Genomic DNA, 17,571 nt, shown 5'->3' on the forward strand with positions numbered 1-17,571 from the left:
AATGGGATATAGCTACATGGATTCGATAATTCCTTGGTAGGTTTCTGCAAGTGCTCTATATGGGATCAGATGACTCTGCAAGTAGTATAATAATGCTGTTTTTGGTGCAGAGTGTGTTACTGATAACATAGTTTATGATGTAATCAATGAGTCACGAGTTTTTCCCATCCCCCCCCCCCCCCCACTTCCCTCATTTGGCAAAGGTCAATTGCACTACTCATAAAATAGCGGGAATTTAAATTTTGATAGGAAATTGAAAATTTTGGTATGAAATTCAATAGGTAGCCCAACTGCGCTGGTGTGTTTCCTATGGAAGTAGGGTTGTTATTGTCCTAAGTATAAAATGGCAAGAAATTCAAAGTGGGAAATGTAAAATTGAAAATTGTGCATTATGATGCTGACATACTAGCCATGCCTCTATGACATCACAGTCAGTCTGAGACTTGGAATGTGAGCACTGCCGTAAATAGGACATCAGAATGCAAAATGTTTGATCTGGAATACAAGAGGGCAACATGAGACATACTGTCACCATTTTATCATGTCACAATCCAGTTCAGACCTGTCAGGCTATTTATAACAGTGCAGAATTCTGTCCCACAGCAGTAATACTGACCTTGACTCCATTGAATCAGAAACTTGCTAAAGCTTGTTGACCTGTACTTATAACAGTGAGAAATTCTGGACCAGGCTTGAGATACTGGCTCAGCCCTACTATAAGCTACTATTCATCCACACTTGTATGGTCACTACATGCTCTAAGTTTGGATGGGATTTTATTTAAACAAATACTGGTGAGGGAAGGGGGAGGGCTTCTGCCTCCACATCATAGCCTTCACTGCCCCATGGTAACTGACTGGTGCCAGGCCACAGTGTCAACCACCAGGTTGTGGATGCTGTGAGTATTGGCATCACTTGGAGATTGGGACTGCCGCCACCACCGAACACTGGCCATGCCACAGCCATCACTGGACACTGGGCGCTCCAGTTGGGAGATCATAGCTGAATGACTAGTTTGTGTCATCATCGCTGACTCTGCCATGGCATTACCACTGCACCGCCACAACAGTGGGCTTCCCAGCCAACCACAGGCAAGCTGAAAAAAGTCTTCTGCTAACACAGTGTATGACATTACGGTAAGAACCTCCCCAACCCCCATCGCTGACTCACTGCCAGCCACACACACTGGTCAGTTGCGACTGCCACATAAAGCCACCGAGTGTGCTAGATGTCATGTGACATCACTCCTGTCGCAGCAATGGCTATCAGATCTGGCTGTGAGTAGCTGTCATGATCGATACCATACTGCTATCGTTAAGAGTGTGTAAGTAACCTGACAAGCATTTCTCTGACTGGATACTCTGATGTGTCGTAATTTGTCAGCTTGGCTTTCACCCTATTTATAGTTAGGTGTCTAGACAGAGGATGTTTGTCTGAACCTGCTTGCTACTGGCATATATTTTCACCCTAGAGAGAGAGAGAGAGAGAGAGAGAGAGAGAGAGAGAGAGAGAGAGAGAGAGAGAAGAGAGAGATAAATATTCATCGTGATTGACAAACTATGGTGGTATCAGAGCAACATAATTCATCCTCAATATTGAGATGTGCTGATCAAAGAATACATTGATTCAAAGCTGGTAGAACTCAACAAATGAATAAAGAAACTTGAAAATGGTAACAGTATATGAAAAGTGTTTCTGTTGGATCATTATCCACATAAAAAGTGATTTAAGTCATGAGATCGGTGTACCGCAGCTGATTTAGTTGTTGGTTCTACAGAGATTTGTGGTAACATATTCATTCAAGACACACACACAATCTACTATCTGGCCAGAGATTCTAACATTAGGTTCGTGACCCTCACATACAGCTGCAATACATCAATCACACACTTTTTTCGTGTATTGCGACGTGATATACTGTCTATAAGTAATGATTTCAGTTTGCAATGCACGATCAGTGTGGTAACATTGACATAACGAAATGTCAGGCTCCACCTACACAGTCAACATCATGTAAGCATCATCAATGTTCTTGTGTATATGCATAGGTGTAGTCTACTGTGATCTGTTGTTAAATTCGTTTAATTTTCCCAATTCCAGATGATGTGGAGTATCTTCTAAACATCCCAGCAGGGGTAACTACCAATCCACCTTTCGCCATGAATTCAAGTGGATGTAAATATGTTAGTGCTGGAATGCTCTCTGATCGCGAATTCAACCCAGTAGTGATTTTTGAAAATCCGCGTTATTGTGGTACATAAGTAACTGTACAGAGTGGCGCAGGCTGTATGGCAACTCAATAGCCATTGCAGCCATCTTTACTCGAAATACTCAAACAACCTCTACAGGGATACTTTGTGATCACGAGATCAATGCTAATGACTTCTCACGAACGAAAAAATGTTAACGGAACGCAATTGACTCACATGCAGGAACAGACCTTCCAGAATTTAACATACAACAGTTTTGCCATATAGCATGTACTCGACCAGAGACTGAGTTGGCAGCCTTACATTTAGAGATCCTACAAAATGTCATGGATCAACTTACAGGAAATTTCACTGCAATCTCTGAATCCTATACAAGAAGGCGTGGCTCAGTATTGTCGCATGTCAATGAATGTGAAGGAAATTCAGTGGAAGTTCTTGCAGACTTCATTCCTGAACATCAAGATATAGTTGGAGAATATTTTACTAGAGGCAGACATAAAGGAATAGATTGTTTTTACAAGCCTCAAATTTAGTCAAAAATACCAAAGCAATGAGTTAGAAGCAATCAAAATTTTTAAAATATTTTCAGCCAAGATGATACAAATTTAAATCATATTTATCATGAATTTGTTGGGGGTGACTTAAAATTTGAATGTTTTAAAGAATTGTGTAGTAAATGTTGGAATAATGATGAATTTGGTTTTAAAACAAATATATACGACAAGAAAAATGAATAATGGAAAATACAGAGAAAAGATAAGAATTTCTTAGATATTAAATGTCAAACATAAGAACATTAAACATAAACATTGAACATAAACACATTGAACATAAACATTATACATAAAAACGTTAAAAGTAAACACTGAACATAAAAACATTGATGTAAAATAAAAAACATTTACTACATTTTTATCCTCAATAAATTTTTCAAAATATGTTCCAGAAGTTGTTAAAAAAACTGAACACTTAAAAGAAGAGTTTAAAAAATGGAAAAAGATCCAAGAACAAATACGAAAAATTAAAAAAAAGAAGATCAACCAATTATTGATGCAACTGAACAAGTTAAAGAAGAAATGGAAGGTTATGTGATAATGTATTAAAAGCAACTGAAGAAAATAGAGAAGTTGAGAAAGAAATGGTACCTTATAACTGACATTATTTAGAAGAATTTAACAAAATTCCACCAATTAAACAATATGATAGTGATGAAAGATATTACACATTAAATGAATCAGAAATAGATGATTTATTGATTAAATATGAAGAAGTTAAAAATAGAAAAAAATCAAAAGACAGTGATGTTAAAAAAATAAATAGAAGTGACACAATGTTAAAATTTACCAATCATAGTGAAGATGCTGTTTTTGGATTAAGATCGGTTGGTACTTTCAAATTTATTGGTACTTATCAGGTTGAATTCAATGGTGATAAATTAATATGGGTGATAATGAATATGAATTAATTGATGGATTAATGAATCTTGTAACTAAAAACAAATTAGTATAGATGATTTACATAAAGAATTTAATTATTTCCATTTACAAAATTATTCTAGAATTTGATTTGACTCAAACGCGTTGATCCTGATAATAATCCAAATAAAGTTAAATAACGTAAAAGAATAAAATACGATTAATTGATAAAAACAACTGTTGAAGATTATTTACACAGTTTTTCAGGGAGAAATCTTAATGATTCATTTCAAAATAATGGTGAAGGTTTAGTAAAAAAGATATTAGGAAAAATCAATTGAATATATTTGAATGAATGAAGTTCATCAATAATTTGATAGATTAAGAGTTATGCATGGTGAAGAATTAGCTGGAAACAAAAATTATCATAATGAAGAAATTGGAATAACACAGAAATAGATTTTGTGACTTTGTTGTCAAGAATCCAAAAAGTATACCTTTTTTCTTAATTTTTTTAAATAATTTAATACATAAATTTTGTGAATCTGTAAAACATGTTTGCGACTTAATTGAAAGATTAACAATTATTGATGTAACAGAAATGGCTGGCAAATAATCATTTCAGTGAAAAGTTGGAATAACAGAAATTCAGGCAGTTCATCGTCAGTAATCCGAAAGGCCACCACATTTTGTCAGAATTTGAATAATACACTATATACATTTGGCAAAAGTGGTTCATTCTCTGGTGGATCTGCAGCAATTGCAAATGCAGTTATAAACCAAAAAAAGCTGATTAGAAGAACAAAACTGACATATTTCAGAAATGGAGAAGAAAGGAAGTGCATGTACAAAGGAAATTTTAAAGAAACAATTTACAAATTAATAATCCTTTATCTAATTTTGACATAGAAGAATTAGATAAACTATTAAAAAATAAATAATTTCATGGCATTTCTATGACGGATTAGTTACCTAATAAACCAGAAAATTAAGGATGTAGAGTAGTAAATATTGATGCACCTGATCACGTTGGTAATCACTGGATTTGCTATTATAAGACTAAAAATATAACATTGGTTTTTGACTGGAGGAAATGTGCCAATGGACCTAGCAAATTATTTAGGAAAAAAGGTTAGTATTATAACATGGTGTCACAAAAGTTTAACGAATTTATTTGTGGTCATTTTGTTTATTTGTTTTAAAACAATTTTGTATGAAATAAAAGTTTAATTTTATTTTAAATTTAGTAAATGGACATTTTGGAAATAAGTTGTATGCTGAACTCAATAACGATTTAGAAAAAATAAAAGCTTTTCAGTTATAAGCATCAAAAATTAAAAATGAATTAATTTCAAATTTGAAGATTTTCAAACAAAAATTAAAGATTTGTAATTAAAAAATTTCAATCAATATAACCAAAAATTCAGGAAGAATGAGAGTGAGATTCAAGAAAGTAAAATCATCACTACAGCTGTTAGAAACAAAATTTAAAGTTATTCAATCATCAGCATATTCAAAACAGTTAGCGCAATTAAACAATGTCAGAAATTATTAAATGACATTTTTAAAATAACTAGAGGTGATATTAGTTTTAAATGTAGATAAATGGTAAGTATAAAAGATCCAATTAATGTGAAAGCTGCAGTCAACAAACAAATTCAGTTAATAAATTAAAGAATCTTGATACTAAAGCTGAATATACAAATTGAATACTTACGTCAGTAAAATGGATTTTAATCAGCTTGATAAAACTAATCTAATAAAAAAATTTAAAAAACAGTTAATAGGAAAGGCTTTTTCAGATTATTTATCAAAAAAGAGTTAATTCCATTGTTAGATGAGTTAGGTAGTCTTAAAGATATGATAGTCAAATTATTGAATTTACTTTTATGACTGGAGGTGAACAAAAAAATGTTCACTTTCAATCAGTATAACATTATTCTTAAAAAAGTTATTGTTTTTGATAACAATATGCAAAAGATTTAATAGTTAATTATTTTGATCTTTCAATAAGTGTTATTGATGTACTTTACAAAATAACTCCTGACATCCTGTGAACACAAATAATGTGGAAAAAAAATTTTCTAACCTTAAGATTAAAAGATTCTGTAAACGGTTGTAATTGAAGTAAAGTTAAATATACCTGTTGAAATAATATAATTATTTTTTATTCTATATAAGTGGAGAATCATAATCACATCTACTGCTTGAAATGTAAATAATTTAGTGAAACAATTAAGCCTCAAAGAGTAACATGAAAACATGAAAAACAAAGAACTGAAGGTCTTTGTTCAATTCGTAAGACTAAAAGAAACAAATTCGTTAAAAAGAATTTCTAGGTACATTAAGTAAATATTCATGAAGAAATTGGTAATGAATTACATAAAACTATAAGATAAAATTTTAAAAGAAAAATGTAAATTCTTTTGAAATAGATGATTTACGGCCAGCTGATTTCATCAAAATGGATTCTGGATGATTGAAGGGAATTTCAAAATTAAATAACATATAAATTTTTATTAACTGTTACAGATGTTTTTTCAAAGTTTGCTTGGGCTATTCCAGTTAAAGATAAAACTGATTAAAATGTAGTCAATTCTTTTGACAAGATATTTGAGTTGAGAAAACCAAAAGATTAGCTAACAAATAATGCTACATAATTTTACAATAAGGAATTCCAAGAATAAGTGAAAACATATAATATTAATAATTCTGATACTTTTAGTGAATCAAAAGCATCTCTTGTTGAACAGTTTAATAGACCATCAAAAGCACAAATATGGAAAAATTTGACTTACAAGGAAATTATAAATGGGTTGAACTAGTTTCACAATCATTTGAGGAATATGATAATACAAAACCTGCAACAATAAAAATGAAACCGAAACATACAAACAAAGAAAAAGAAAAAAATTATTGAAAATGATTTCAGTAGAATATTTTTGTAAGATACTAAACAAAATATAAAATTGACAATAAAGTAAGAATAAGTAAATTAAAAGGCATTTTCGAGAAAGGACATACAACAGATTGGTCAACAGAATTTTTTGAAATTGAAGATGTTATTGGTTCTAATCCAATGACATAAATTCCAAGATTGAAATGGTGATAGCAGCAAGATTTTTGAAAAAGATATATAGAAAACAAACATTCCAGTTGTTTACCTTATTGAGAAATTTTACATACAAGAGGTAATGATGTATACATTAATGATTAGCTTTTGAAAATGCACACAATAATTGGGTAAATAAAAGTAATGCAATTTTTACAATCTTATATTCCTTGTGCTTACTTTGTTAATTAAAGAAGATAATATATATTACCATATTCTCATAAAGATTAACAAAAATGATTTAATGTCAGAACTATCTGAAATTTTAAATTTCAGAAACTGGAATGTGATAGTTTTAATGAATTTTGTTTATTAGATGTAAATAAAAAGTGGTATAAATATTAATTAACATTTAATCATGAAAAAATTAGTTAGAAATTTAGTTTTACTTTCTTAGAACAATAAATAGGATTAATTACATCGTGATATACCTGTTTTTGTGAATAATTATCTAAAATGATGAAATAATTTCGATGACAAATAATATTTAACCTTTATCTAACATTCTGGAATTAATTTATTGAATTTGGTACAGTAATAATTCTTAAAATTCTTCAGAATTTTACATGTCTATTTCTAATTTAATTTATTTGGTTTTCGACATTTTTAAAGTGTGTTCGAATAACACAATAACCATATAAAATTCGTATCACGTAATCTTATAACAACAAAAGTAGGTATTAAATTTTCATCATTTGTTCAAATACCAACATGTGGTATTAAACTATTTATTTGTTCATTTCTGTTATGTGATATTACTACAGTTCTATAAACTATTTCATCTGGTTTTTTTATACAATTATCCTAAAATTTATGTAGCTCTTTTAAATGATTTATTTGGCCTTCAAAGAGCTATTTTACATTAGTCTTTTATTTTACATTCACTATGTTTTCGAATTGATGGTAAAACTTCTTCATAAACAAAATGTTGAAACTTTCCTGCAAATGGCAATTCTGAAAGCATAATTAAAGAATATAAGCCAGATTCATCGGTAAATTTTGTATGAGGATGAATATTTGAACATATCAATGTTTCATCACTATTGAAATTTTGATATGATTCACAACATTTTTCTGTAACATGTTGTTTCACAGCATCTTGAGAATGTTTGTACCCTAAGATATCACCAACTTGATTTGCATAAGACCATGGACTACTTATTTCATGAATAATTATTAAAACTTGTTTCTTGTTATAAATGATTTAGGCGCAATACAAATGTAGTGGTGTGGACATGTTGGGAATGTGGATCTCACGGGGAGCGTGCAAGGGATAAGTCCCTGCAGACGTACTATCCTCTGTGCCCGCGGTGGTTCAGATGGATAGAGCGTCTGCCATGTAAGCAGGAGATCCCGGGTTCGAGTCCCGGTTGGGGCACACATTTTCATCATGTCCCCAATGACGCACATCAACACATGTTTGCGGCTAGGGTGTCCGTTTAATTATCATTTCATTTCTAGCAAAGCTGCATGGTCATCCACGGTAACTGTTCTTTTGGAATCAGATACTACCGTCATATATATAGTTAGAATATGGCTTCCCAGCCATTGACCTCCTTGTGCGAATGCACATGCTATGCCCGAACTCGTACGGGACTTGGTAGATTAATCTGCCACGAGTATGAGTATGATGGGCAAACATCTATTGGCGCAGAACAAATGTAGTGGTGTGGACATGTTGGGAATGTGGATCTCATGGAGAGCGTGCAAGGAATAAGTGCCTGCAGACGCACTATCCTCTGTGCCCGCAATGGCTCAGATGGTTAGAGCGTCTGCCATGTAAGCAGGAGATCCCGGGGCACACATTTTCAACATGTCCTCAATGAAGCACATCAACGCCTGTTTGCAGCTAGGGTGTCCATTTAATTATCATTTCATATATGAATTTGTTATTTTTTAGATCTAGAAATGACTCGATTTAAATATAATAACGTTTCTTAAATTTTATATTCCTAAATCCTAATAATTTTTTTCTTAATTATGGAAAGTGAAAAAAAAGATTACCCATTGGACAGTTAGGAAAAATTAATCCAAAAAGAAATAAAATTACAAATAAGAATACACTTCAAAAACAGGTTGTACTGATTGAATAAAAAAATGAACAAAAATTTCTGAAAAAATAAATTTGAACATATAAAAGAAGTTATTAATAACTTGAATACAGTATCAATTACTTATGACAATTGTAAAAAAGAAATTAAAAATTCTTCTAAATACATTTATAACTGTGACCACAATCAATCAAAAAGATGAAATAGCTTGCAATTACCAAAAACACAAATAAACGTATTATCCAGGAGTGGTATGTATTTTTGGAAAATTTGATTATAAAGTATATCTGAAAACACGTCAAAAATGACCATATCATGAAAAAATATTAAAAGCTAATTAATTTTTTTTATTTTTTATGCTTAATCTTCTATGCAACTGCTTATTTCTCACAAGTAATCATTGTTATCATCTATTTTTCGTCTGAGTATAATTTATAATGACCATATGGTATTGTATTAACTCCATCTTGTAATATAATATGTCAGAACTTGAAACAATTTTATTACTTTGAACTGTATACATGTTGTTTTTAAATGATTTAATTACATTAATTTCCTATATTGTTTTATTTTGTACCCCAAAGAATTATTATAATCAGCAAAACAAATTTCAATTTTTGTAACAGATTTTTTAACTCCCTTGGAGTTTTCTCTTCTTCTTGAACAACTTTGTACACATATATTTTCGATCTTAAACTACCATGCACTAACATAATTTTTCCAGTTTTCATAGTTCATTTTTACTAAAACATTCTTATTTACTTGAGGAATTCTGTAAATATTATCTGTTGAATAATCACTTGTGTCAAATTCATTTATCATAGATTTCATATCTTAACATAAGCCTTCAGTTCTTACATAATAAATAAAAGAATCTGAGCCATATAACAGAAATCAATATTTTCACCATATTTTGGCTTCATAATGTTATAACGATAGTCATACATTTTGATTTATGACATATCTAGAATGCTCATTCCAATCAAAACTGGTTTCCTGAATTTTATTAATGTTTATTCATATGAACTGCAAAAAGATTTTCTGAAAATACAGTAATACGTCCATATATTAATTTTGAAATATATTCTGTATATTTTCTGGCTCTGGTAATATTTCAATATTATATTTTTAAATTTTTTTCCAAATATTGAATTATTCATCAATTTATAGACCTTTGTTTATGTAATAAAATCAATATATTTTTTTAACCATTATTATTGTTTAAATGATAAGATTTTATGAAATTTCGTTAATTTTAATCGAAATTTTAAACATCGTTTAAGATGTCTGTAGTGTAAAACAGACTTTCTTGTTGTCTTCAGTCCTGAGACTGGGTTGATGCACCTCTCCATGATACTCTATCCTGTACAAGCTTCTTCATCTCCCAGTACTTACTGCAACCTACATCCTACTGAATCTGCTTAGTGTATTCATCTCTTGGTCTCCCTCTACTATTTTTACCATCCACGAAGCCCTCCAATGCTAAATTTGTGATCCCTTGATGCCTCAGAACATGTCCTACCGACCGGTCCCTTCTTCTTGTCAAGTTGTGCCACAAACTCCTCTTCTCCCCAATTCTATTCAATACCTCCTCATTAGTTATGTGATCTACCCATCTAATCTTCAGCATTCTTCTATAGCACCACATTTCAACAGCTTCTATTCTCTTCTTGTCCAAACTATTTATCGTCCATGTTTCACTTCCATACGTGGCTACACTCCATACAACTACTATTAGAAACAACTTCCTGACACTTAAATCTATACTCGATATTAACAAATTTCTCTTCTTCAGAAACGCTTTCCTTGCCATTGCCAGTCTACCTTTTATATCCTCTCTACTTCGACCATCATCAGTTATTTTGCTCCCCAAATAGCAGAACTCATTTACTACTTTAAGTGTCTCATTTCCTAATCTAATTCCCTCAGCTTCACCAGACTTAATTCGACTACATTCCATGATCCTCGTTTTGCTTTTGTTGATGTTCATCTTATATCCTCCTTTCAAGACACTGTCCATTCCGTTCAACTGCTCTTCCAAGTCCTTTGCTGTCTCTGACAGAATTACAATGTCATCGGCGAACCTGAATGTTTTTATTTCTTCTCCATGGACTTTAATACCTACTCCGAATTTTTCTTTTGTTTCCTTTACTGCTTGCTCAATATACAGATTGAATAACATCGGGGAGAGGCTACAACCCTGTCTCACTCCCTTCCCAACTGCTGCTTCCCTTTCATGCCCCTCGACTCTTATAACTGCCATCTGGTTTCTGTACAAATTGTAAATAACCTTCCGCTCCCTGTATTTTACCCCTGCCACCTTTAGAATTTGAAAGAGAGTATTCCAGTCAACATTGTCAAAAGTTTTCTCTGAGTCTACAAATGCTAGAAATGTAGGTTTGCCTTTCCTTAATCTATTTTCTAAGATAAGTCGTAGTATTGCCTCATGTGTTCCAACATTTCTACGGAATCGAAATTGATCTTTGCCGAGGTCAGCTTCCACCAGTCTTTCCATTAGTCTGAAAAGAATTCGCATTAGTATTTTGCAGCTGTTACTTATTAAACTGATAGTTCGTTAATTTTCACACCTGTCGACACCTGCTTTCTTTGGGATTGGAATTATTATATTCTTCTTGAAGTCTGAGGGTATTTCGCCTGTCTCATACATCTTGCTCACCAGATGGTAGAGTTTTGTCAGGACTGGCTCTCCCAAGGCTGTCAGTAGTTCCAATGGAATGTTGTCTACTGCTGGAGCCTTGTTTCGACTCAGGTCTTTCAGTGCTCTGTGCAGTTTCTTTATTATTTAATATTTTTAATATTTTATTTCCCCCTCTGGTGCTAATGGTTAATCTCTTTGTAAATCATGTAATGTTTTGAATATTCTAAAGCGATTTCTAAAATACAACGATATTTAGTATTATCTGGTATTTTAAGTATTTTTTCAGACTTTTTGATTTACCCAACTGAAATCTCTAAATGGTGAAAATTGAGCGAATCCCCAATCAAATAAATAATTTGCAGCTAAATGTGCAATATAATTTGGTTGTTTTCCTGGCTCAAAATTTTTCGTATATTATTTACTGTGGTATATCTATTAATAATTTGAGAAATTCCTTCCTGAATTCATTTTTCAAGAAATAAAATCATATCATATTTGTTTAACAAATTAAATTCAACTTTTATCATTTTTAACATGGAATTCCAAGATAAACCAGGTGCTGTAAAATACCAAGATGGAACGTGTTTATAAAATTTAGTCACTGTATCTCCAAATTTATAGAAAATATCTGCTAAAATTAAAACGTGAGATTTATTATTTAATCTCATTTCTTCATCTAAATTTTTAATATTAAATTTTTTCTTAACTATTGTTACACATTTTTCAGAAATATTTTCTTCATTAAGTCTCGAATAAAAACATTGTTTAAGGTAACTTATTTCTTCTTCAGAATTCACATATTTGTGAGGTTAAACTCTTTTTTTAATTATAAAATGTAATTATTCATTTTTAAAATATTTTGCTGTTTCTCTAAATTGTTCTTTTGCAAGGTTAGAAGTTAATTTTTCAATACCTGAAACCATGAATTTAAATTTATCCAAAAATTTTAGTGTCAATCCATCTTCAACCTTTTTACTAAAAGAGATATATTTTTCTTAATTATTTGGATTAGTGTCAATATCTCGGTTATCTATTGGAAATTTTTTGAAAAACAAATGGCCATCATCATTTGTCAAACTATGAATATAAACTGGAATAAAATTAGGACTTTTATGATTAAGATAACAATCTTAATGTGGAGGTGCTCAATACTGTCCTGTTAGATGACAATGATCTCTTACTTTTTTCTCCTTTAGTAAATTTCCTTTCACAAATAAAATATATTTCTGAATTTTTAAAATTTATTTTATCTTTATTTGTCATAACCATTGAAACAAGTATTTCTTAATTTTCTCTAGATTTTTGTTTTAACATTTCATCGAATATTTTTGCTGTGTTTTTTCCAGTATACATAACAGGAATTGTATATACATATACTGGGTGAGCACAAAGTCTTGCCCCGATTATAACAGTTTATTACAGAATAACCGTTTGACATAATAATTTACATTTGATGCCGTTACATAGGTTAGTGTTACTAGTTTCTTTTAAAACCACTTATGTTAGTAGACCTCAACGTGTACTCACTTGCTAGCTCGGAGAATGTAGAGGCGGTATTCCAGTTCCCTCCAAGGGTGGCCAGGGTGTTGGACCTTTCCTTCCAATCCATCGATCCGGAAATTACTCCCCTCTCCAGACATTACGCCACTTGATTTTTTTTTCTGGGGCTGTATCAAGGACAGAGTCTTCATCACACCAGTTGCTGACGTCGACAAACTGAAGGCTAGGATACAAGCTGCTGTGGGTACTGTGACAGAACACATGTTACAAAACACCTGGTGGGAACTGGTGGGAGCACACATTGAGGTTTACTAATGTAGGTGGTCTTAAAAAACTAGAAACACTAACCTATGTAATGGCATCAAATGTAACCGATTTTGTCAGAAGGTTATTCTGGTATATTTGACATAATAACTAAACGAAATTGGTAAATTTTTTTTTTATAGTTGTTAATATAATCTTTTTCAGGATTTGGTTAACAAGTGTTAACATCTTTTGAATGACATTCGAAATCTGCATAAATTACAAAAGGTACTCATAATGAATTATTATCATTTTTAAATTTAATTTTTTCACCTTCTACAGGCAATCTATTTTTAATTATTTATATTCTTTGCAATCGTTTTTGTGAGTGTCTCATTTTTCTTGAGAACAAAAATATCTTAAACATCTATCACTAGGGCAAATTTCAGTCAATTGTTAGTTGGTTGTGAACTAATTAATGAAGATGCATTTTTTAATAATAATGTGAATTATTTTAAACTTGAATTAAAGGAAGATTAATATGTTTTTCTTTATTATTTTTGCACGATAAATAGGGTATACAATAAATTTTTGATCATAAGCATAAACATTAATTGAACTATTTGACTTCATTTCAGAATTTGGTATATCTGTAAATTGAAGAAGGAAATTCATTTTCTTTACTCCAAAAATTTCATCTAATTCTACTGCAATATTTTTGTAATTAACTTTTTCTCCATCATGATAAACTGGGTGTAAAGCTGGTTTTATTGAATAAAAATGTTTTATGATCTCTATTTTTACATTAATTCATCTTTTGGTAAATGGTATATGAAGAATCAAAAATTTAATTGTGTCAATAAACATTTAATCCAAAGCTTTTTTTATAAAACAAAGACCAACCAAATATTTTTGTTGCGTTTCTTCCATTTCAGTTAATATTTGATTTATTGATTTTTTTATAATAAAGTAGTAAATTAGTTGTTCTCAATAAAACTTCATAACTTCTAGTGTTTTGTCTTTATTTTTAAAAATACATTAAATTTCATATTATCTATAATCATTGTTCATTGTATTAAAACATCCTTAAATTTAGTGAATACTTCTTCTTTCATTTGATTAAAAATTTACTGTGATTTAACAACACTAACAACATTATTAATTTCGTAAATTATCATTCTAGATTTAAAAGCATAAGTTTTTCTATTAATCTGTTTATTTGATTTTTAAAAAATCGTCATTGTCTAGAAAATTGAAACCATGTAAACTTTTCTGATAATTTTTTTGTTTATTTCTTAATATTTACCTACTAGGAGCTATTGAAAATAATTTTCATTATCGATATTATTAATTTTACCCACAGACCTATTGGTAAGATTTATTAATTGTTGTTTATTAACTTTAGAATAATTCTTCAATTTTTTCGTTTTTCAGAATTTACAAAGATCAGTTAAAAACTTTTTATACAGTTCGTTGCATTATTATTAATATCGCCCTCAGATTTTTGATTAGATCGATTACATGTTGTTTATTAAATTCGGAACACTTTTTTAAATTTTTTGTTTTACAGATCTCATGACATTCCTTTAAAGGTTTTTATTCATTTCGTTATTGTTATTATTAATATAAGAACAGTGATTAATTTTTCTTTATTAAGTTTAGAATAATTTTTTAATTTTTTAATTTTGCAAATTGATCGAAGTTGTTTTATAATTTTATATATTAGTTCTCTGTTCTTCATTTCTTTCATATTAAAATAATCAATAAATTCCTCTAGATCTTGTTTAATCGCATTTGAATTAAATTTTCTCTGAATAATTTTCTAAATCAGCATAACTTAATCCATGTTTTCTTTATAATTGTTTTCTAAGTTTTGAAACAACTCAGGTAAGTAGTATATTTTTGTTTAGCTTTGATCTACATAGACCAAATGCAGTTTTCTTAAAAATTTAAAAGTTTAGGATTGAAACATACTTCGAGTTTTTAATTAAAATTTCAATGATATAGATACATGATGTTTGACAGAGCTTATTAATAAAGAGAAAAATTTATTAGATTTTAATTTTTTAAGGAAATTAAAATTTTTTCAAGGATATAGGTAAACACAATCTCTGAGAAGATATTTATAAAGAAAATAATTTATTAGATGTTCATTTTTCATTAAATGAAAATTTACAGTTAAATTTTTAAATGAGGGAAGCGGCATAACTAAAATTTTGCTTTTAAATCTGAGAAATTTAAAAAAAATATGCTCTTTGCATCAGAGTCGGCTCACATATATTACAAAAACCCATTGTATGGTAGTGTAATTATATAGGATTCTGCATAAGCAGCTGGATGAAGATGAATCATCTCCACAACAACTTCATTGGAAGTCAATTCTTTGGGAAAAAATGAATAACAAGAATGGGATGCTACTGCCCATCAGCATTAGACTCATAATCGCTGGCCCATTGTCATGTGGGAAAACTTCATTTTTATGTTCCTGCTAATGAATCCAGATAGTGTTCACTTCGAGAATGTATATATTATTTCAAAAACACTGTTTCAGTGCAAGTAGCATTTACCTCAGGAAATACATTCAATTGTTGACAGTACTATATATAAGACTTTCACCCAAAGTGATGTGCTGTCACTACCTGAAGAAGTAAAACCTTATACTGTATTCATATTCGATTATGTAACATAGCAAAATAAGGATCGAGTATGCAAATACTTCTGTTTAGGTCGCATTAGAGGTATTGATATCTTTTACCTAAGTGAGACATATTCAAGGAACCCAAATCATCTAAAAATGGGTAATGCAAACCGTATTATTGCCTTCAAAAAGGATAATATGAAATTAAAACATATTTACCAGACACATGAATGAACTGACATGACATTCAAAGGTTTTTATGTAGTGATTGCTGGGATCATTCACAGCATAGCTTTGTAGTAATAAATAAAACAAAACACTTAAAGGGAGAGTGATACTGTCAGAGCTTTCAGGATGTTTCTAAAAGAAGTGTGTGTTGTGTGTGTGTGTGTGTGTGTGTGTGTGTGTGTGTGTGTGTGTGTGTACACAATGAAACAGAATAGTAATTACGTCATTACACTCTACAGCACTGATACGTTTGCAAGATCATCTGCCCAAAATCTGTATGAGAAGGGTAAGCAGAAATTTTGGCTGTATGTTGACGCAAAAATTAAGTGATACTACTAGATTTGAAGAACTCAACAAAAGTATCAAAGACTTAAATACCTATTGTCACACCATTCTGAGATTAATCAGGGAATTAACTGCAGTGGTTGACATAACTGGAAGGAAGACAAGTGAGGTAACTGTGCAGCTAGATTTAATTGAAAAGAAGGTAAAGGGGAGTGTATGTAAGTTGTATACCATTCCAAAGTCTGTTTAGTATGTAACAACATGTCAACAACACATAAAGTCATTGAAGCACGTATGGCTATTTGAGAGAAAGTTCAGTTAGGGCATTTGGAAGGGGATCAGAGACACATTTATACCTGTCACAGAATCTCTCAAACAGTTCTCGAAGCTTAAAGAGAAGGGAGAAAAAGGAGATGCTATTGATAATTTCATTAAATGTTACAGCAATAGTCATATAGATAGCACTTACAGTGTAAGCTAGGAAACTGCATATCGCAAGGTACCCTATCTATGTGTTTAACCAAAATGCAGTATGGATTGGAGACGGAGAATTCGAAAGTACAGCAGGTTTAGTGATCCTAATATTCTTAAAAACTACAAAACTAGGCAGTTATTCACCAAAAGGTATTGAAACATGTGGTCAAGTATTAGGTATGATGGGCGTGTACAAGAAAGTTAATAGAGTAAGGGTGAAATGCACCTATGGCGAGTACAATGGTCAATGGCCAAGAAGTTGAACATTAAAGTGTGTGTTAACTGTAAACTGGGACAACTTTGCCAGCAGGGCAACTCTGACACTTTTTGAATAAGAACATAGTTGGCCTCCTACCAAGTTCCTGGATCATCGAATAAAGGCGCCACTGCTTTCACTACACAAGGCAACAATGAATGACAGATCTATAGCACGTTTTACATTTATTCATTGTTTCCTGGTCTTTATCAGGGCTTTTCCTTTCCTCTTACGGAATATGTGTTTTCTGGCAGTGTACAAAAGTGTACACCCTGCCCACTTATTCTAACATAAGTGAAAACTATTTCTTTTGTTCAATTCAGTTTGCAAGCACGTTTTAGTATCACTTTTAGAAATAAAATTGTGTGGCGTACGTAGTATAATAACATAACTTGGCAATGTTGCACCAGGAAGCGCACTAAAACTTTTCCAACCTAGAATTTTGCCTTTCCCTTCCCTCTTTCACCTTTTTTTTTTTCAGTCAAGCATCTTTGGGTCTC

The 17,571-nt window shown here is 31.1% G+C and overlaps 1 protein-coding gene and 1 non-coding gene across 4 annotated transcripts in view; one reads left to right on the forward strand and one right to left on the reverse strand.

Moving 5' to 3' along the window:
• The window catches only part of LOC124555545, a 336,715-nt gene that overhangs the window by 68,252 nt on the left and 250,892 nt on the right, over positions 1 to 17,571 (reverse strand). The window contains exon 1 of one of the 3 annotated variants that reach the window (XM_047129500.1): positions 12,975 to 13,167. The exons of the other annotated variants lie outside the window; for them this stretch is intronic. Within the exon in view, the coding sequence (XP_046985456.1) occupies positions 12,975 to 13,056 (82 nt within the window). The 5' untranslated portion in view covers positions 13,057 to 13,167. Of the gene's footprint in view, positions 1 to 12,974; positions 13,168 to 17,571 lie in introns of those variants that run through there. 3 annotated transcript variants of the gene reach the window in all.
• Trnat-ugu lies at positions 8,041 to 8,115 on the forward strand. The gene has a single exon. It is a non-coding gene; the product is annotated as a tRNA-Thr (tRNA).

Source organism: Schistocerca americana, chromosome X, assembly GCF_021461395.2.
Source record: "Schistocerca americana isolate TAMUIC-IGC-003095 chromosome X, iqSchAmer2.1, whole genome shotgun sequence".
NCBI classification, from domain to species: domain Eukaryota; kingdom Metazoa; phylum Arthropoda; class Insecta; order Orthoptera; family Acrididae; genus Schistocerca; species Schistocerca americana.